We start from the raw sequence: 21,772 nt of genomic DNA on the forward strand, positions 1-21,772 counted from the left end.
TCGAGGGTGGTCCTTTTAATACAAAGTTGAGGCCCGAGCTATGCTCGGATTTGGTCTCTGAAGTGTTAAGTTTAATGGTAATCTCATTTATGCTAATCCTTTCTTATCTTTCTTTGGTTTACTGTCAATCCATATTTTACACCTACTTGACTGTTCATTCCATTCAATAGTTCATTTAATTCTTCCTTACTTTCACTGATGGAATTTCCTGAAAGGACTTTTTCAGCTAGGATTATGAGTCATCATCCTCAAAGACTGAAACAGAGAGGTCAAGCATCAGCCTCAACAAACTAAGGGCAATTAATAATACTACAGTTAAGTAATGTACACCTCTTTGGGCCTTTAACATTGAGCAAATTATGCATTGGCCTCACTATATTTGCCAACAATTTACTTCTGGAACATGAAGATACAACAACTTGCACGTATCTTCACTGACCAATGGGATGGGAGATGAAGCTCCTCACTTCCATGATCCTCGTATTTGCAGATGACGAAACAGCTATCGAGTAAGACCTACAACTGAGGATGGAAAAGCAAACTCCTCAACTAAATTTTAATTGCTAATAATCTGCCAAAGTATAAATTTGACTCAGCATAAAGGGTATATTCAAGAAAGCAACTGATTTGCTTACCTCAGAAACGCACACTGCCGGGGAGGGGGAAGGGGATTGATGGGATCTAACACCCTCAAGGACTGTATTCTCAGTGATTAGATGGCGCTAAAGAGGTCTCTCTGTGTGGTCGTTGTTTTGACTCTGAGGGCAGTAGCTCTGCTGAGTTTAGAAGTGAACAGTGTTTGCAGCCATCATTCCTGAGTACTATGAAGCCTCATCAATGAGTATGTAGTTCTGTTGAAAAATGTTAGCCATTTGTAGTTCTGTTGAAACATTTTAGCCATTTGAATGGGTCTGAATTGTAGGCTTTTGGGTAGATGGATGGACATATTGAAGGATTGCGGCACATGTTGGGCACAACATATCAGTGATGTGACACTGTTTTCGGCAGTAGTCTGCGGAACATTGCCACAGCCAAAGATCAGGTTTGGGACACCTGCATAGTACATCTACATCCACGTGATTACTCCACAATTCAAAATTACATGCCCGACAGAGCACAGATGCACGTCAAGAGCAACACATTGTGCAAACAGTTGTGGCTGATCAAAGATCATCCAGGGAAGAAATGCAGGCACATGTTGCACCTGCTGTTTCACCAAGGTCATTGGGACTCATCTTCCTGCAGCAGCATAAGATCACATGTGCCAGGCTACCACTGACACCATGACAATATCAGGTGTGACTACTCCGGTGTCACAAAGTTGACTGGAGAGTAGTATGGCACCGTGTTGTCTTCAGTGATGAGAGTACGTTCCATATGTATGCGCGTGATGGATGTACACTTACAGAATGAGTCAGGAGGAAAGGTACATGTTTGAAGGGGTGATAGTGATTCTGAACAAAAAACTTCATATGGATGTATGCTCTATTCTGAATGTTTTCCGAGATAAAACACATTTAATATCACTTTTGTACATTTTTCTTGAGTAACTCGAAAACTGCACCCTCCAGCAAAAACCTGTCGCAGTACAAATTTAAACTATATTAAATTTTCTACAAAAAACATCCTATTAATTTTTTTCTGTAGAACTAATGGTCGTGTGAAGAGAGCACAGGAATGTTGAAAAACTTGCTCGATGCGTATGCGCTGTATCTTACATAGTTTTTGTAGGCCAATATGAGGCAGTTTCCCCGACTTGATAGACCACAAGTGTCCGTCTCAACTTGCTGTACACTACTGTGGTACATTGCACACCTCAAATTGGCCTACAAAAACTACGCATATTGAGCGAGTTTTTCAAAATTTTCTTGCTCTCTTCACACAAACAATTAGTTCTAGAGAAAAAATGAATAGGACCTTCTTGTAGGAAATTTAATATAATTTAATTTTGTACTGCAATACGTTTTCACTGGAGGGTGCGATTTTCGAGTTATTCAAGAAAAACATACAAAAGTGATATTTAATGTGTTCTACCTCAGAAACCATTTGGAATAGGGCATACGTCCATATGAAGTTTTTTGTTCAAAATCACTATTACCCTTTAAAGATGTACCTTTCCTCCTGACTCACCCTGTATACAGTGTAAGACTGGTGAGTGGTCTATTCTGGAGGTCATCACCAATGACATACGGATCCCACCCTAGGCTTCATGGTGTAACAGGCCATCAGTTACAGCTTGGAGTCACATTTTGTGTTTCTGCAGTGCCCTCTACATTGCACAGGTTGTTATCCAACAGAACTGCCATTTCTTCGATATGAAGGTGATATGTTTTTTCAGCAGGACAACTCTTGTCGACACACTGGTGCTGTGGCACAATGTGCTTCTCGTGGAGTACAACAACTGCTCTGGTCAGGAAGATGATCAGGTAAGTCGCCAAATGCACATTTATAGGACATGAGAAAGTGGGAATCTACCTGTTTTCCAGAGTCTCTGCTGAATTGCAACAAAAGGTGCACGATGCTTGGGACAAACTATCACAGGATGCCATTCGGCAACAGATCATTTTCATGCAAGAATACACACCTGCATTTCTGCCAGAGGGGACTCCACTGTGTTACTGATGCGACTGTTTGGGCATCTCTTTATTGTGACGTTCTTCAATTGGTCACGATTAGTTATCTTATACTCATAAAATGATGAATTATTTGCCACATCACTTGTTGATAAAATTACGTAGTCCCTGAGAGTGTTGAATTGACAGCATGACTGGCTTGCCTTTATGTAACATACATAGATTTTGTACTTGTCAAACACTGGCAAAATAATGAAATGTTCAGGAGATAAAAAGAGATTGATGACTTCAACGCCTGGTCCCTTAAAATCCACCACTGCAAACAACCATGTCAACAAAACTGGAATCGACCTACTGAGCAACTTCTCAATATAAGCTAATGACTTTTGGCCAATCAAGAAAGCAATGAGGTGCATAAGATGGTGGCAAGGTCCGTATCTGATCTGACTCTCTCAGTTTTACAGACCATTAACCCATGCACCAAACAGATAAATCAGTCCATACAATACAGAACAGTGTAGGTCTTTACAAAGACAGGAGGAGATAGTAGCTTACTGGGTACTTTGTAGGGATTGAAGGAACTGAAACAGCAGTGAGCGCACGAGAGAGAGAGAGAGAGAGAGAGAGAGAGAGAGAGAGAGAGAGAGAGAGAGAGAGAGAGAGAGAGAGCAGCCTGTCATCAAATCTCTGCTGCTCATTGTTATGCCCCATTAAAGCTGTTCTTCCATAGGTAGCACACAGAATGATGTGTGAATGGCAGAGAAAGTGACAAACAACAGGCTGCTGTGCTCTTATTTCCGGTCTCTCAGGAGGATTGAAGTAGTCTTCACTCACCTTCATATTGGACAGTGTTCCGTCAACAAATGGTTCTCTCCTCCGCCAGATTACAGGACTCATTAAATAGCACTCACAGTGCACCATACTTTAACTTTCCAGATTTCATAGGTTGACATGATGATGAAATTGATGTGCCAAAGGACATAACTGAACTGTACATAGTAATAAGCTGATTGTAATAAAAACGTTAAATTGTGGGTAGCTTCAGTGCCTCTCAATGATTTCACTGAGCACATTTTATTTTGTTTCCGAGTGGGTGGTTCATTCTATTAATTGCACAATTTAAAAGCAACATATGCCTTCTAAATTATTTTAGCACATGCACCACAATTACAATAATACATACTGGTGAATGCATATGTCACTCAACAACAGAATCTAAAAATACCTACGTGCAGCACTCACCACACTATTTGAACAGTTAAGACACACTGAGGGAAGTACGAGCCTATCTCCATGTTCATTAATAACATAGCAGTGGTTACCAAAAGTGAATAGGAATCGTGGCCACTAGCTCATGATAATAATGTGCATGAAAACAAAAAGAAAATAATGTAATGAATATGCTGAATGGCTAAATATTAAGCTTGACAAGAGACTCTTGAAGAGCTTGGAGAACATTGCTATATGGATGTATAATACATAAAAGAGGAAACTGCAATAAAAACCAAATTGCAAGGACTCCAAAAGAGAAAACGGCTTTCTACAAAAAGAAACACTTATTAAGAGCCAAAAATATAAATCTTCACGACAGAATTCGGTTCATAAAAGTACAGTATAGCTCTTTAAAAGTGTAAAATAAGGACCGAAGAAGGAAAACGACACTCTTAGAAGCCTCTGAACTATGGGGTTATAGGAGGCTAGGTCAGAGGGATAACTGTGTGAGAATTACAACAACCTTCTACTGATACTGAAGAACATAATGAAGCAGAGAGGGAGGGAGGAGGAGGGGGACAGAGAGAGAGAGAGAGAGAGAGAGAGAGAGAGAGAGAGAGAGAGAGAGAGATTTTTTGGACACATATTGCAGTCTTAGTTACTTTTGAAAACTGTAGCTGAAGAGAGAGGGGAAGGAATGAACCACAGGAACAAGCCCTATATACAAGTGTACATGGCAGATCAGCAATTACGTACGAAAGTTGTTTGTAAATTAATGTCTCCAATGCTTTTTCACATAGCAAATATCATTTTATTGCAAAACCAATTACAGATTCTGAAATATTGGACTTTCAGCTATTTTTCAATTTAGTCCCCGACACGATTGATGCATTTTTTGGAGATGCTACGGAAGGTTTTTCATATACACATGGTACCACTCTCCAGCCGACTCATGCTGGAAAGAATGGACACTGCCTTAAGTTCTTCGTTGCTTGAGAATTTCATTTCCCTGAAGTGTTGTTTCATGTTGGGGAACAAACAGCTGTCACTGGGAGCCAAATCAAAGCTGTATGGAGGACGGTCAATGATTTTCTACCTGAATTTGGCTATGGGATCTGTCATGGTGCTGGCGACGTGATGGCGGGTGTTGTCACTTTGGAAACAAACTCCCTTTGTTAGTCGACCCTCTCCTTTTGTTCTGTATAGCTCAGTGTTGCTTTGCTAGTGTCTCACAGTACCTTGCCGCATTGATTGTTGTATTTCTTTCCAGACAGTCAACCAGCAGAACGCCTTTCCTATCCCAGAGTAATGAAACCATCACCTTCCCCACTGACAGCATTTGCTTGTTGGCATTTGGAGAACCGGAATGCCGGCGTTGTTCCTTTGTCTCTCGTGTAAATTATTGGACCTAAGTCTCGTCTCCAGTTACAACTGAACCAAGAAAATTCCTCACCCTCTTCCCGGTAAGCGTGCAGAAACATGCGAGCACTTTCGATTCACTTCTTTGTGTGTTCATCAGTGAACAACCATGGCATCCACCTGGCACACATCTTGTGATACTTCAAAATGTCCATCAAAATCTTGTCCATGGTGGTCTTACAGACATCACCTATCAGTTTGGCAATCTCTCACAGAGTCACACACTGATCCGCAAGCAAAACTTGTTCACCTTTCATCAATGTCTCATCCGAAACTGATGGATGCCCATGTTCGGCTTCGTCGTGCATGTTTGTACAGCCGTCTGCGAACTCCCTACACTACTTACACACATTTTTTATGTCCATACACTTTTCTCCATAAACATCAGTCAGCTGGCGATAGATATTAATAGTTTTTGTGGGTGCATGTTGAACACCTTTCTAAGCCACTGACAACTTTAGTGATTTTAGATGCATCCATTCTTGCTATATTGGATGGCTGGACAGCAGCAGATATGTATATAATAAATATCAGATCAAAAAAGCCATCAACTGTAAGTTCACCTCCGATTTATTTTATAGACTATTGGCTTTGGCGATATAATACATCATCGTCAGGCCCTGAATTCTAGACAGTGGTGGAATTTTTCACTGACAAAATGTATGTATGTTATATCAGAAATAGCCAGTCTTTACAACAGCTTATGTACACAAGACTGGCATACATCAACAGCTAGAACACCAAGGATGTACAAACATTGTCATTTTTGTGTGATGAACATGTTTTTTTCTAAATGGTGAACTATGCAACAAAATTATATGGCGTAAGACATAAAGAATTAGAGTAACATGAAGTATGTTAAGATGTCAATTTATTTGTTTTGCAACTAGCAAGTAATTAAAGGATAAACTTGGATAAACCTTATTGTCTGAGAAGCTCAACATCACACTTTTTCCAGTTACTTTCATCAAGGAACATGCAACAGAAAATCTAGACCTTACTGCCCTGTTTGTTGACTCTTGTTCATCTGCTACATTAATCATAATTGTTAGGCTATTTATTGTTCAGTATTGAATATATTGTCTTTATTTATAAATTAAGAGAAAATTCTGCAGAAAATCACTTAATCCTTTTGTGGGGAGGGGGAGATTATATATATATGAGAGAGAGAGAGAGAGAAGAGAGGAGGAGGGGGAGGATACTCTTCTGCTACAACTATTCTCCAAGATGATTAATTACATGCTCATTTGCACAAAAAAATTCTGCATGACTGTAATATCAATCAATTACATAAAGAATGGTGTGGATCCAAAATTGTAGATTTTGAAAATACATTCATTTTTTTTTCTAAAACTTTACCTACGCAATTAAATGCTTGGGCAGACCACAAAAATTGCCATATGGAGACAATTTGTCACTTCTAAGTTTGTAAAATGCAAAGATAAAATCATAACATGTTGGCTGGGAAATCCATAATGCATTTTTTAGCTTGGGGGGGAGGGGGGATTGCAGAAATATGCAGTAGCGTCACCACTGTACTGCTAACAGCACAGATATTACTATTTTACAACAAGGCTCAGCAGGGCATATGAGGTTTCCTACAAATAGTCTAAAGTGTTATTGTACGAAAACATAAATTAACAGTTGCAAATGACTTGGACACCCCATCCAGTATCCCTCCTACAAGAGGATTAACAATATGGATTTGCAAGTCACAACTCATACATTGTAACTGCAAATACAGAGTCCATTTTTCAGACTCTGCACTACTACTCAGTATCTTTTGCTTCAATCATCATACATTACTGTATGCCTCTCTCTGTTCTTGATATGTGACAAAGGACACTTTGAACAATGGGGAACAACAATTCTCAGAAGGATAGAGGTGGGTGAACAGGGTAATTTGTTTCCACATGAAACAACAGGGGTCTCGTTTGCCAACTATTGGCTTTTATAATGTGGAACTGGATACAGCTCAAATGCACAGCAACACGGAAAAATTCTTTACCACTGGCAAAGTTGTGTGAAGTTCACAATAAGGAAGAAGTTCTAACGATGTCACATCAAATGACAATGCTTACAATCATGAAAAATAACCATGTGCAAAAATCACTACTCAGAATGAACATATTTTTCTGTTAAATTGAAAAAATTTTGTGATCCATGTTTTCTTTTCATTGCATAATTGTGCTCATCAAAATTATACCAAACAATTAAGAAACTGAAATTCTTTTTTTAACTCGTTGTGATGCCACCACCATCAACCTCTTAAAATTTGCTGCTACTATTTAGAAATCATCACATTAAAGAAATAGTCTGACTCAGAATTTGTACAGCTATACTTTCCCTTTTAAATGAGATTCAAAAACACAAAATGTACCATCTCTCACAGTTTTTTAACTATGTAAACTACACCCTCGCAAAGTAATACAATTAAAACTAAGGCTGTTCAGCTCCACTGACATGTGGTAAATTAAACATACAGCCAAAACTGGCTTCTTCTTGATAAATAATTTCAAATTCTGCAGACAATTAGTTGTTTGTGAGAAACATAGAAAACCAAAATATTTTATTTCTATAAAGTGATTAAAATTCTGCTGATTTATATGACAATCAGTGTTCTACTGTCCGTTGCCATGTTGTTTGCCTTACCTGTTGAGGAAATTATTCTGGTAGTCTTGTCAGCATATTCCATTCAAACCTTCCTGTCCAATTGTGAATCATAATCCAGTGCTGTATACCTTCATTACCTCACAAATTTATTCAATTATTACTTTTACCTCTACATCCTGGATCAAGAAACTTCTTTACACAACTTGCAGTGCCTCACCAGGCCCTGTGTTATTTCTCTCTATATACAAAAGAAACCAATTGTGATATTTTCTTGTATCCTCATAAGCATCTGTATGCATTTCAGAACAACTTCTACAAGGAAACATGTTGTGAGTGTAAATTAAGTTACCCAAAGAAATGCACAAATATACAGGGCTATTACAAATGATTGAAGCGATTTCATAAATTCACTGTAGCTCCATTCATTGACATATGGTCACGACACACTACAGATACGTAGAAAAACTCAAAGTTTTGTTCGGCTGAAGCCGCACTTCAGGTTTTGCCGCCAGAGCGCTCGAGAGCGCAGTGAGACAAAATGGCGACAGGAGCCGAGGAAGCGTATGTCGTGCTTGAAATGCACTCACATCAGTCAGTCATAACAGTGCAACGACACTTCAGGACGAAGTTCAACAAAGATCCACCAACTGCTAACTCCATTCAGTGATGGTATGTGCAGTTTAAAGCTTCTGGATGCCTCTGTAAGAGGAAATCAACGGGTCGGCCTGCAGTGAGCAAAGAAACGATTGAAACCGTGTGGGCAAGTTTCACGCGTAGCCCGCGGAAGTCGACGAATAAAGCAAGCAGGGAGCTAAACGTACCACAGCCGACGGTATGGAAAATCTTACGGGAAAGGCTAAAACAGAAGCCTTACCGTTTACAATTGCTACAAGCCCTGACACCCGATGACAAAGTCAAACGCTTTGAATTTTCGGCGCGGTTGCAACAGCTCATGGAAGAGGATGCGTTCAGTGCAAAACTTGTTTTCAGTGATGAAGCAACATTTTTTCTTAATGGTGAAGTGAACAGACACAATGTGCGAATCTGGGCGGTAGAGAATCCTCACGCAATCGTGCAGCAAATTCGCAGTTCACCAAAAGTTAACGTGTTTTGTGCAATCTCACGGTTTAAAGTTTACGGCCCCTTTTTCTTCTGCGTAAAAAACGTTACAGGACACGTGTATCTGGACATGCTGGAAAATTGGCTCATGCCACAACTGGAGACCGACAGCGCCGACTTCATCTTTCAACAGGATGGTGCTCCACCGCACTTCTATCATGATGTTCGGCATTTCTTAAACAGGAGATTGGAAAACCGATGGATCAGTCGTGGTGGAGATCATGATCAGCAATTCATGTCATGGCCTCCACGCTCTCCCGATTTAACCCCATGCGATTTCTTTCTGTGGGGTTATGTGAAAGATTCAGTGTTTAAACCTCCTCTACCAATAAACGTGCCAGATCTGCGAGCTCGCATCAACGATGCTTTCGAACTCATTGATGGGGACATGCTGCGCCGAGTGTGGGAGGAACTTGATTATCGGCTTGATGTCTGCCGAATCACTAAAGGGGCACATATCGAACATTTGTGAATGCCTAAAAAAACTTTTTGAGTTTTTGTATGTGTGTGCAAAGCATTGTGAAAATATCTCAAATAATAAAGTTATTGTAGAGCTGTGAAATCGCTCCAATCATTTGTAATAACCCTGTATATAACTTGTAGGGCTGTATGTGTGAAGGTAATCTCCGAGAAAAGTAGGATTTCCATTACTTTTGAGAAAGTGATTATCTTATTCCTTTCCACTCCACAGTACTTTCACGCAGCAGTTAAAACTTAGTGGGACTCGCCAGATGAGAGGGTTACGTAAGACGCCAATCAGAAAATTAGACTGGATGTTTACACTTCACTCACCAAACTCACAGGAATCCCATAACAGTCAGTCTTCTAGAAATTGTATAATGTTCAGCTTAAAAATAAGACCTATTCTATTGTCATCACACACAAGTTTACTGCAACTTGTTTTAAGCAGATGTTACGGAGACAACAGTGCACTATAATGAAAAGTAGTAAGAACGTACATTTCCTACTTCTCTCTTTCTCTTAAACAACTGGCTGTACACAGAAATTCCCGAGATTAAAAGAGTACTGAGAAAAAGGTTTTGTGATCCAAAAAACACAAACTAGACATTTCATAAACGTACTTGCTGTTTACTCATAAGGTCCGGTACCAAGACAGTCTTTCACAATAGATTGTCTTATTATGCTGCAAGAATCTTGTAAGGAGTGTCTTTAGCTTATAATGTGCAAAGCATTGTGAAAATATCTCAAATAATAAAGTTATTGTAGAGCTGTGAAATCGCTCCAATCATTTGTAATAACCCTGTATATAACTTGTAGGGCTGTATGTGTGAAGGTAATCTCCGAGAAAAGTAGGATTTCCATTACTTTTGAGAAAGTGATTATCTTATTCCTTTCCACTCCACAGTACTTTCACGCAGCAGTTAAAACTTAGTGGGACTCGCCAGATGAGAGGGTTACGTAAGACGCCAATCAGAAAATTAGACTGGATGTTTACACTTCACTCACCAAACTCACAGGAATCCCATAACAGTCAGTCTTCTAGAAATTGTATAATGTTCAGCTTAAAAATAAGACCTATTCTATTGTCATCACACACAAGTTTACTGCAACTTGTTTTAAGCAGATGTTACGGAGACAACAGTGCACTATAATGAAAAGTAGTAAGAACGTACATTTCCTACTTCTCTCTTTCTCTTAAACAACTGGCTGTACACAGAAATTCCTGAGATTAAAAGAGTACTGAGAAAAAGGTTTTGTGATCCAAAAAACACAAACTAGACATTTCATAAACGTACTTGCTGTTTACTCATAAGGTCCGGTACCAAGACAGTCTTTCACAATAGATTGTCTTATTATGCTGCAAGAATCTTGTAAGGAGTGTCTTTAGCTTATAATGGGTTGTGTGCTTTCATGTTTTACTATCATTTGCATTACTACATCTACACTGGTGGCCAGAAGATAAAATTCTCAGAAAATTCCACACCAGCAATACCGTTCCGAATCTCAACACTCTCTTTACTGCTTTCAAGAAAGAATACTAAATCATCAGAATGGATAAAATATGAATTAGATAAGAGTATACTTCATATATTTTGGTACTCATCTTCATTTTCTTGATTCCTGCCATGAAACTAATATACCATAACTAGCTTCCTGCAGCTAATTCTTGAAGGGTGAATAGTTCTTTGATTTTAATAATGTCAATTTCAATTAGAGTTCTTAAAACTTTTCTCCCATTCCTACATTTCACAAAATAAGAACAGGATTTTAATGGCAAATTCACCGAGATTCCTGAAAAAAAATGTAAAGTTTTCACAAGCACTGACCATAGCTTTCCAATATGGGTGCGCCATTATATACCTCCTGATCAAGTATATAGAGACAAAGAACACCGAAGCAGTATCATGACAGCCTTAGAAACCATGGTAATGTCCAATGACATGTGCATATTATCCAGTGTGCAGATTATTTGTGCTTAAGAAAGGTGCAATGTTTTTCCTCTAGCAAACAGTAATAAAAAACCCGCCACATGACAATAAGTGCCATTTCCATAGTTTAAATGACTGCCTCATGGCAACATAATATTGTTTCCGTTGTTTTTGTCTAACACCAAGTAAATCCAAAAGAAACTAAAGTTGCCTGATGTTAATCGGAGTGTAAGTGTCAATGAAGCAAGTTAAAAAAATCTTTAAAAGAAATGACAGAGAAACAAAAGCAATGTGTTGACATTAAAACAAAAATTTGAGTTAGTTGGAAGATTTGAGAAAAAAACTGCTGCAAAACTAAGAGATAGTTATGGTATTGGAATGCAAACTGTTTGGGACATTAAAAATAATGTCGGGAAATGCAATTCTAGTTCAACCATCTGTACTAAAGAGTATGAAGAGATCTACACTTGATGAATTAGATGCTGCTCCTTCGCAGTGATTTAGCCAAAAACAAGCTGATGGCATTATTGTTTCACGTATGATGTGTGCATAAAAACCTACAATTTTTCAGGAAACCCTAGGGTAAGAGCAAGAATTTAATGCATCCGGATAGCTAACCAGATTCAAGTAATGTCATGGGATTCATGAATTACTGTGCATGGAGAGCAGCTTAATCCAAATGTTTGGCAGCTGATTCCTTCTGGGAAGAGTTCCAGAAATTTGTGGAAGAAGAGACTTTCACATCAGACCAAATTTATAATGCAGATAAAGAGTTATCTGTATTAGAAAGTCTAGCAACCAGAACCCTTGCTACTGAGAACAAAGTTCTTGCTCCTGGATATAAGTTGTCTAAAGCTTGTGCACAACTAACGCTACTAGCAACAACAAAAACTACTGGTGGTTGGGGGAGGGGGCAGACACAAGCATCTGAGGATATCACAACTAAGGATTATTACAACCAAAAGGGAGCATGTATAGCTACCGAATTTTTCAAAAACTGGTTACACATACATGTTGTACTATAACTTCGCCAATTTCTAGAAGAGAAAGGATTGCCACAGAAGCTTGTTCTATTTCTTGATAACACCCCTTCATTTCCCGATGACAGGATTTTCACATCTAATGATGGTCTCATTGTAACTAAGTTTTTACCTCCTAACATGTTTGTCTTTCTACAGCCAATGGTCCAAGGTGCAATTGCATCAGTAAAACAGCACTACCATGCTATTCTACTGAGCATGCTAGTTGATGAGGATGATATAGTGACAGTCTGGAAGAAGGTGATTTTTCTAGATGCTAGACACGGAATTTCTCCTGCCTGGCAGGAAGTCAAGCCACATACACTAGTTCGATCATGGAAGAATATTCTTCCACATATGGAATTATGTAACTTTCAAGGTTTCAGTGATGAAGAAATAACAATTTCACAAATAATGAGTCTAGCAATGAGTTTAAATGGTTTTGAAATGTCAATGAAGAAAAACTGAACGAGTTGCTGAAGATAGACATATGCGAAGCCAGCTTCCAGCACATAAGTGGAACTGGAATGGTGTCCACTGCTTCACAATTAAATAAAGAAATGTTCAGCGAATATGAAAGAGAGGATATAGACAGTGACCTTGTCAGTCGTTTTACCAGATTGCAATGTGCTGATGCTCTACTAGATAATATGGGACAGGGGAGGTTTCAGTACAATGACATTACTATTGCAAGAATAATTTGAAATGCTATTCAAAAAAATGTGAACTCTTCTTAAAAGCAGGCCAACCTCACAGACTATTTTAAAAAATAAACAGGCCTACAGTATCTATGCACAGAGCCTGAATAAACTTTCATGTTCTCTGATTACTCACACATCTTCTCCCCCACTTTTCCCTGAATAATCAGAAGTATACTATATTGCAAAATGTCGTATCGGCCGCCGCACAGCAGCCGTCAACTTGGCGCAGCGTGCTACAACACGCGCGGCTTGCTACAACACGCGCGGCACACAGTGAGTACCGCGGGCGCCACACACAATGTCAACAACTGGCGCAAGTGAACGAGTCGTCGAGGGGTTAGCGGCAGCGTGCACACCACTATCGATTCGGATTACCCTGGCGGCGCTGCCCTTGCCACCAGAGTGAGCAACTGTATAAGGGCGCCATCTACCAACGCACTGATTGGCCGGACCTGCGGATTTAAGCGAGCTCCCTGAGCCCGTTTAACCAGTTCAATCTTCGCCGATGACTCTGTTACTAACCAGCTGCTGGATTCACGATGACTGAACCACACTGTGGCCTCCCTGGCTGGAAACTTGTGACGCGTCGGCATCGACTGGTTGGCAGTGGTTTGGACTTGTATTCTCTACTAGTGACTCTGGTTTCTCCTTGGCGCTACAGCCAGCGAAGTGTTGTGTAGTCGAACTTAAGTTTTGTTTTGAGTGACAGAAGATCAAATAAACTTGGTTATCACGGAATATTTGTTGTGTTATAGTGTGGACGTAACACAACATGACTGGAATGCGTATAATCTCAGCCTTGCCGAAGTTCGAATCATTCAATGCAAGGCTCAGAGATTTGTTAGTTATACATATTGTGGGGAGTATACGGTAATAGATATCCTCAAGACGGGACCTAAATCTTTCATAGCCCTGGATGCAGGCTAAAAAAATGAAAACAACTAATCATGTCAGTAAAGAGGAGTCAAGATATGGCAAAGTTGATGAAGTACACTGAATTACCCAATAATTTCAGGGAGTTCTACGAATATATAATGAAGGGGGAAAGTGCTTTGGATACAGCAAATATAAGTGTTTTGATGGAAAATGTGGATTTTGAGGAAACAAGTGTGAGATAATGGAGCATAAACATGTTAATCGGATTGACTTAAAATATTTAAATGTTTGTTTTAATATAATTACTGCATTCTACATCATCAATATACTTGTTTGTTGTGTTCCTTGGTAAATTGATAAGAAAGTTGTATATCCACATGTTATACAGAAAGCAAATTTTGAAATAATTTGACACATTAATGTTTTTGTGTTTTGTTTTCTTTTTTTTTTTTAATTTTTTTGGAGACAGATTGTTCTTTTGATTAATGGACGCATCAATTGCTGTTACTAATTAATAAATTACATGTAAAGTCTGCATAATTTTCATCCATATACAAATCTCTAAACAGTCTTTCACACTTCCTGAAAATTACGATTTTGCAGTAAGCAAGTTTTAAAAAACAGACCTCAGTTATCAACTATGGGTAGTTCCAAAATCTTGCTTAACCCTTTGGCTGCTGCAGACATGCTTCTACTATCGAGCTGAGAACTACACTGTTATCACCTAATGCGTGTATCTGTGCTAAGTAGCTAAAATTTGGGCTCCTCCCTGGACTTTGGGGTAAGCAGAGTGGCCTGCTTCACTTTGTGTTCGATATTTCTGGAGTTCTTTCTGATCTGTCATTCTAAGATTTCACATTGTCGAGAGGAATAATCTTGTAGGTGTAAAAGTTAATTCATGACTTTGCATGATGCGTGCAAATTAATGGTTGTTACAAATCTGCAGAGATTTAAAGATAATTTTTCCTTCAATAGTTTCTGATAAAATTTTGAAAACCCATTCCGATAGCTGTGTGTTACTTTCAGCACACATCATTAGTTCAGTGTTCCATCATAACAGTATGTCCACAATACCTCAGCATGTATTCTTCACTCTAGTACATAAAGAAATATACAACATTTTTGGGTCACACATCATCAGTTACTATCAGTTCTTCTTCTGATTAAATGGTTTCATACAGCATGAGGAATGAAAGCCACCAATGCTACAGTTACCCTATATGGTATTTTTTGTAGCCGAAAGAATATTGCTCCTTCTATAGTGAATGAAATATATCGATTCTATGTGACACCGTTCTTATGTATTGACATTTTTTGTGAACCACTTAAACACTTTTTAACTTTACTTCTATTGTATCACAAGACTCATGTGATAGTGTCATGAATAATTTTTTGCTAGACTAACTGGGTGCTTAACACTTTGGCAATGGTTGCATAGCAACTAAGTCAGCTGTTTCACAACTTTGTAAATGTGTTCCAACATCTGACTTTCACCTGTCATATATAAAAACCACCACAGAGGGCACCATCTGTTATTCATATAAGTGGGAAAGGTAAACAGAGAACACTGTCTGGTTTTGCTGCCACACAACTCATAAGGTCAAATGCAGTGAAAAGGGTATCACTTGTTTTCCACTATACACTCTGTTTTTTTTTAAGATGGCCTTACAGTAAAGTAATGAAAAATAAGAAAAGGTTATCTAACGATCTATTTGCCCAGAAGGTAGGGGGAGAAAAACAATTACAAACTTTTGTTTCACAGGTGAGACATAGGAATGTATTTCTTTTGACAACAAAACACGAAATAACTTCATCCAATGTTGAAGTCAGGACAAAATTGGGACTGATAAAGAAAGTGAAACCTGCCTCCATTTGGGATTATAATAAACACAAGGTTGGTGTGGACCACAGCAGCCCACTAATGGAATATTACTCTTCTGAGAGGAAACAAAGTGGCAGACGAAAGAGTCTCTTTACATTCACATGACGACAATTAATATGGTACAGATAAAAATTTGAGGCCTACTGGGAAAGATCTTGTTGAATTCATCAGATAATCAGCTGTAACAAAGAAGGCCTGGTTGAATCAATTTCCACCCAAAATAGTTCACCTGTGACATACTCAGTGGAAGACAAATGATTCCAGTTACATAAAATGTCAAAATGACTTCAGACGAGATGTAAGGTTCATGCAGAATGGAGCAAGCCAAGATTTGAGAAAGTGGCAAAAAAGTACTATTGTGAAGAATGTGAGGTAGGACGCCATTTTCCAAAATCCTTCAAAATTTTTCATACTAAGGAAAATGTGGCAGTAATTTTCATTAAAAAACTACATTTTAAACAGTTTCATTTTTAATACCAACACCTTCTAAATTTATCTCCATTTAAGAACTGAAGGACAAGGGAAAACATTTTTTAATTGTGAAAACATTTTCATTTCAGTATATATGATGGTCAGTGACGTGTGAGAATGTTTCTTTGCAATTATTCCACAAAACAGCTTCCCACTGGTGACCCTAAAATTGTTTAATGCTCTACATGATGACATTCAGTTTGAAACTACTATTTTGTATAAGCTAAAAGAGCAACCCTTCTGCAATGTTGAAGAATTCTTCTCTAGTAATAGCACAGCATTTACTTGAGCTGCAGCTCAATTCCATGACTCCAACAGCAAATATTATATTTAATCTCATTATATACTTGTATCTATTTTATTGTTGTGATATTATTGTAATCTAATTTATAACTTGAATATGTCTTGTGGTATTAAATTACTATCATAGTACAGTTGTATTCATGTATTTTGATAATGTTGTATCTTGATGCTGTCTGTCCAGCTGTGGCTGGTGAATGACATAGAATTGGTAATAAAGATAATAACAAAAGAAAGGTCCCTCTTTCAAGTGCAATAAATTGACAGTAAGCTCTGGGCATTAGAAACTACTGCACAAAATTCAGAAAAACTTAAGCACAGTTTCGCCAGTTTAATCACACCTAGCTGTCCAAGTCCTTGTGTTAATCACAGTAGGACAGACAGCATGTCTGACAGGTACACTATTTTAAAAGTATATCTAACGAACATCTCTCATCCTTTTAGAAATTTCCAATTAATTTCTGTCTTTTGGAAATGTAATACGGTTAGTAGTATTTCATAACATTAATATAACTCTCAGAATCAGGCATAAATAATCTGTACAGAAACAATAATTTTGTTTGCAACTGTGAATTAAAGTCTTCAAGGCAAAGGAAATCAGGATGTATGAACATTTTTTATTGGTATATAAGCAGTTCAATATCACAAGAGCTTGTGTATTTCTCAGTAACTTGTGTCAAAAATAACACGAAGAATGACAGAATGCCTGGATCATTCCCTACCTGACAGTTGTCTCCTGAAGGCGAATCAACTGCATGATTACTTGAACGAAGAAAAATATCTTTACAATCGAATCTGTCACTAAACCAGGCTTTCTTCCTGAGTATGTGACTATTGCTTTGAGTTTCAGATGAGCCATCAATTACACCAGTTGATGAAACATTAGACTATAATGTGACACCTTCTCACATAGACAGCTTAAGTCTGTCACTTTCAGAATGTGTGGACGAGTTATCACTTCTATCTACATCAAATAGTTATCCCTACTGCTGCTCTTCTTCAGTATCTGCACAATCTCTTCCTCAGTAGAATAATTGCTGATAAAAAACACTGTGATGCTGATGAACAGTAAGACACAAAGTGAGGCTCAATGTATCAAGTTAATCTCAACAAGCTTCATGAACACCACTTGGCAGCCACAGAGCAGTGAACAGCTGCTAAGGCAGAAAATTCACTGTACACTTATAATTAGTGAACAGTACTTATGTACCTCTGTGCTTTTGGAACTATACTTGTCACTAATGCTCATGGGGCGGCAAGGAAGCTAAAGTTAACTCGTCAATAGCACTTCAGGAAAATCCAAAGCCTGAGCTTAAACTTGTCAACAGCAATCTAAGGATTAATTCCATTTCTGCAGTGTTGAGCATTAATTTTCTGTTATGTAAATGTAAATATAGTGCAACACAACAAGAAGCTCAGTAAAGTGTGAGTATGGTTGACTTTTTTCCTTCGTTGAATGGCTGCTTACCTGCTGTTGTAGTTTCTTGAATTCCTTTGGATCTGTATTCTTCGGCACAAACTGAAGAGCACTCTCTATCTTCACTGGTGTACTACTGTGTGTTGGTGAACCCTCTGCCACCCACTGTAAACAGACAAAACCAGCACATTAGGGACCACTTCCCCCAGAACCACGAATAATTCTGCAACTATTCTGAATTTTGTGTGCCTGTTTTCATTCCTGTAACTTCTACAAGACAATTAAGCAATTTCTGAAAAATTTTTGGTCCCAGTATGTACTGATTTTGTCAAATCAATGAGCAGCAGCATACTTTTTAAATGTTTCAATTCAGAGACAGAAATGATAAAGGGCAGGAGAAAACAGGCACATTTATGTGTTGTACCTCTTTCCTGAGGTGCAGTACAATGAAATTGCTTGAAAAAGTTTACTTCAATCTCCAAGAGAGCTATTACTTAGGAAAATACTAATTGAAGTGACAGTTATGCATTTGTCAACTTTGTACATTACAAGCATAAATAAAAGTTTGGAAATTATGAGCCTGATGTCAGGTATCTACATGCATTACATTGATTACTGTCACATTCTACTCTCCATTAGACAAGTTAATAAATGATATGAAAACATACATAAGTCTGCAGCGAACTAGGTCACTTGCACTGTACGTACAAGTCTTCAGAAAACAATATACACATGTAAGAAAGCAAATTTAAGGAAGGTAGACGAAACATCAAGCATGCAAACCAATTGCAGTCATTAATACAGTCAATTATAAGCAGGAGAGTAAAAAGCAGCCAGAACATTAGCTTAAGACCGTAGCGATTAGGTAAGCAGCAACAGAAGACAATATGACAGATGAACAGGAAACTGCCTCTATCATGCATTCTTCAATGTCTTAAAAAAGCAACAGAAGAAAATAATTAAGTAATTTCCCTATGGTATTTTAGACACACACATTTTTGGTGTTAAGAGGGTGGGGAGGGGAGGAGTGGGAGGTAGTTAGGAAATGATTTATACAAAGCTGTTTTCTAATAGGATAGAAGGAAATTAATGACATTGTTTGTTCTAATTTTTAAGTATTTTAAAAGTTCTGAGGTTTTATGCTGAATTATCTGTCTACCAACTAATACAAACAATGTTACTTCTTTATTCTGTAATAATTAATATGTAAGAATATGTGTGTGTGTGTGTGTGTGTGTGTGTGTGTGTGTGTGTGTGTTAGGATTCTACTGTTCCATTAATAGTATTGTTATTAAGAATGGATTGTTAACTCAAAGGAAAACACACACTTGTCTTTAACAGTGTCATTTTTCTGTGAAGACAGCAAAAGTAAAGGAAATCAAAGTAAAGATTCCCAACTAAGTCAAAACCCAGCTCTTCAAATGTAGAAGTCAAATGCCTCAATCACTGGAAGTAGCACTCGAGGAAGGTTGGTGCATAAAAATCTCTGATGATCACAAAAAATTCATATACCTCAACATAATGAAGTCAGTTAAATAACTATGCTATCTTCAGCAACATGTTTCAAACTGTATTATTTTCCATTGACATTAACTTTCCATCTCTACATATTACTACTGTTATTTTTTCCTATAAACTTAAAAGTATACTAATATGCAGCTGAGGGTTAGCAGTGTGTGGAACTATCAAAATAGATGGACTCCACATTGCCTATCTCTAATTTAAGTTGTCTACATGTGCTACTGTCACCAAAAATTTATCACGGGGCAAAATCTGTAAGAAAATTTTCGATGGCACTTGAGACCAAAAGCTTTCCAACAACTGGATGAGAAATAAAAATTGTAAGCATCTATGAAAAATCGTTAAGCATTTCCAGTATATGGACGCATTTACAGTTAGCTTTATGACATTCTGCTGTTTGCAATCTATCTGTTCTGTGCATTGTTATGTTCCCATCACCATGAAACATTTATCATTCTGCCAGAACATGCAAGCCCCATCACCAATGCGAAGTAAGTAACCCATTAATTAAAAATAACAGAAACTTAGACCCTGAAATAAGTCTGAATGAGATGAATTCCAATTACCTCTTCTGCATTTGCATCCACCCACTAAAAATCAAAAATAAAAGAAAAACCAAATTAGGGAAAAAAGAACAATCATGTATCTAGTTAGCTACTACACAAAAAAACTACAGTGTTTATATACCACTCATAATATTCACACAAAATTCAATATAATTTATGCCACTCCATCAGAGCAGCATCAATTAGTTCATTTTGAAAATAAATTTTAAGCAATAAACACAAGATCAAAGTTTCAAAATCCAATTTATTTTCCAATGCAATAAAAATTAAAGTCAAAGCAATAGGCTGTCAATATTTATTGAACAAAGCAGTAATAAACACATCTCAAGCATGTTACTTTCTCATCCACAAAATTACAATAAATGTCAGAATATGTTTCCTGAAATACGGAAAATGCATTTACAAACATAACCTAACAAACATTGACTATTTATTATCTGAAAATTTTAATATTCAATATAGTAAAAGGACATCTCAATGAGTATCATAAAACCTACTCTGTCTTTAATTACTGCATTTATTTATTATTACAATTTTGTATTGAGGAACACAGACAATTTTGTAAAATAAGTAAAAAAAAAGGTCTTCACAAGAAAATCCCGGTGATCCTAAAATCATCACTGTGATCGTAATTTTTTTTGTTTTGTTTTTTCCTTTTCATATTCATATACGCCATCATTATAATCACTATCAAGTATGTCACATTAACCAGAAATTAATTTTCTACGATATATAGCTGCAAAAACAATCTCTGCTCATACACTACCCACATAAACTACATTTATAATAATTTCTTTGTATGTCCAAAGTAGAATGTAGGGCTACTAATATTCCATTGTAACAATGATTCAGTACATTCCACATAAACACATTAAATTTAAATATGAATGGAATGATGAACACAAGTTATACAGCTGTCAAGTGATCCATGATTACTTCTCCCAGAAAACAAGAGAGCAGAAAGTTTGGCAGATTACAGCAGGAATGGAAACTTCGGTTCACTTACATTTCTTTCAAACAGAAACATTATTCTGTCAGTGACCCACAGACAAAGTAGGTCAATAATAATAATAATAATAATAATAAGAGGAAAAACATTAAAACAATTGCTTCAAAATGTCATAATAGTATTATGTAATACTGCTCAATCTGAAGTAATCAGCCACAGAACAGAAATAAAACAATTTTCAACCAATTCACCAGAATTCACATAAAGAATGAAGAAAAATGTTAACTAGAAAAGCAGAAACCCAGAAGAGACCTACAAATGCATTGTAAGAAGATTTATGGGTCCATATTTCAATATGCTTTAAATGCATACTATGTGGCATTTCATCTGAGTTAAGTAAGAATTGTATCCTTGAAGACAATTGTAGTAACAAATGTTGTTACATCGGAATTAGAGGTTATTATTAACCAAAGCTTTCAAAAGTGATAAAACTGAAAGATGACCCATCATAATTTTCATGGTAACAATCTGATGTTCATTTCTCAAGAATAAATTGTAAGCTACACTTATTTCACCAAGTATTACTACATATACACGCAGTAGTGTAATCCATAGTACAACACTGTGCAGTAACTGTTACATTATCATCAGAAAAAATAACAATGCTATCTCTAGAATATAATCAGAGTTTGTAGGAACTCCAATGATTAACTACAGACAGACTGCTAGCATAAAACATATGGA

General features: G+C 37.4%; 1 protein-coding gene across 9 annotated transcripts in view; it reads right to left on the reverse strand.

Moving 5' to 3' along the window:
* The window catches only part of LOC124782755 (protein hu-li tai shao), a 421,012-nt gene that overhangs the window by 56,587 nt on the left and 342,653 nt on the right, over positions 1–21,772 (reverse strand). For 7 of the 9 annotated variants that reach the window (XM_047253968.1, XM_047253970.1, XM_047253969.1 and 4 more), the window contains 2 exons: positions 20,080–20,103; positions 18,044–18,157 (listed from right to left, as the gene is read on the reverse strand). In XM_047253968.1, the coding sequence (XP_047109924.1) occupies positions 18,044–18,157; positions 20,080–20,103 (138 nt within the window). The remainder of the gene's footprint in view (positions 1–18,043; positions 18,158–20,079; positions 20,104–21,772) is intronic. The other 2 variants (XM_047253971.1, XM_047253975.1) reach the window with 1 other exon arrangement.

The sequence above is a fragment of the Schistocerca piceifrons genome, chromosome 1, assembly GCF_021461385.2.
Source record: "Schistocerca piceifrons isolate TAMUIC-IGC-003096 chromosome 1, iqSchPice1.1, whole genome shotgun sequence".
NCBI classification, from domain to species: Eukaryota; Metazoa; Arthropoda; class Insecta; order Orthoptera; family Acrididae; genus Schistocerca; species Schistocerca piceifrons.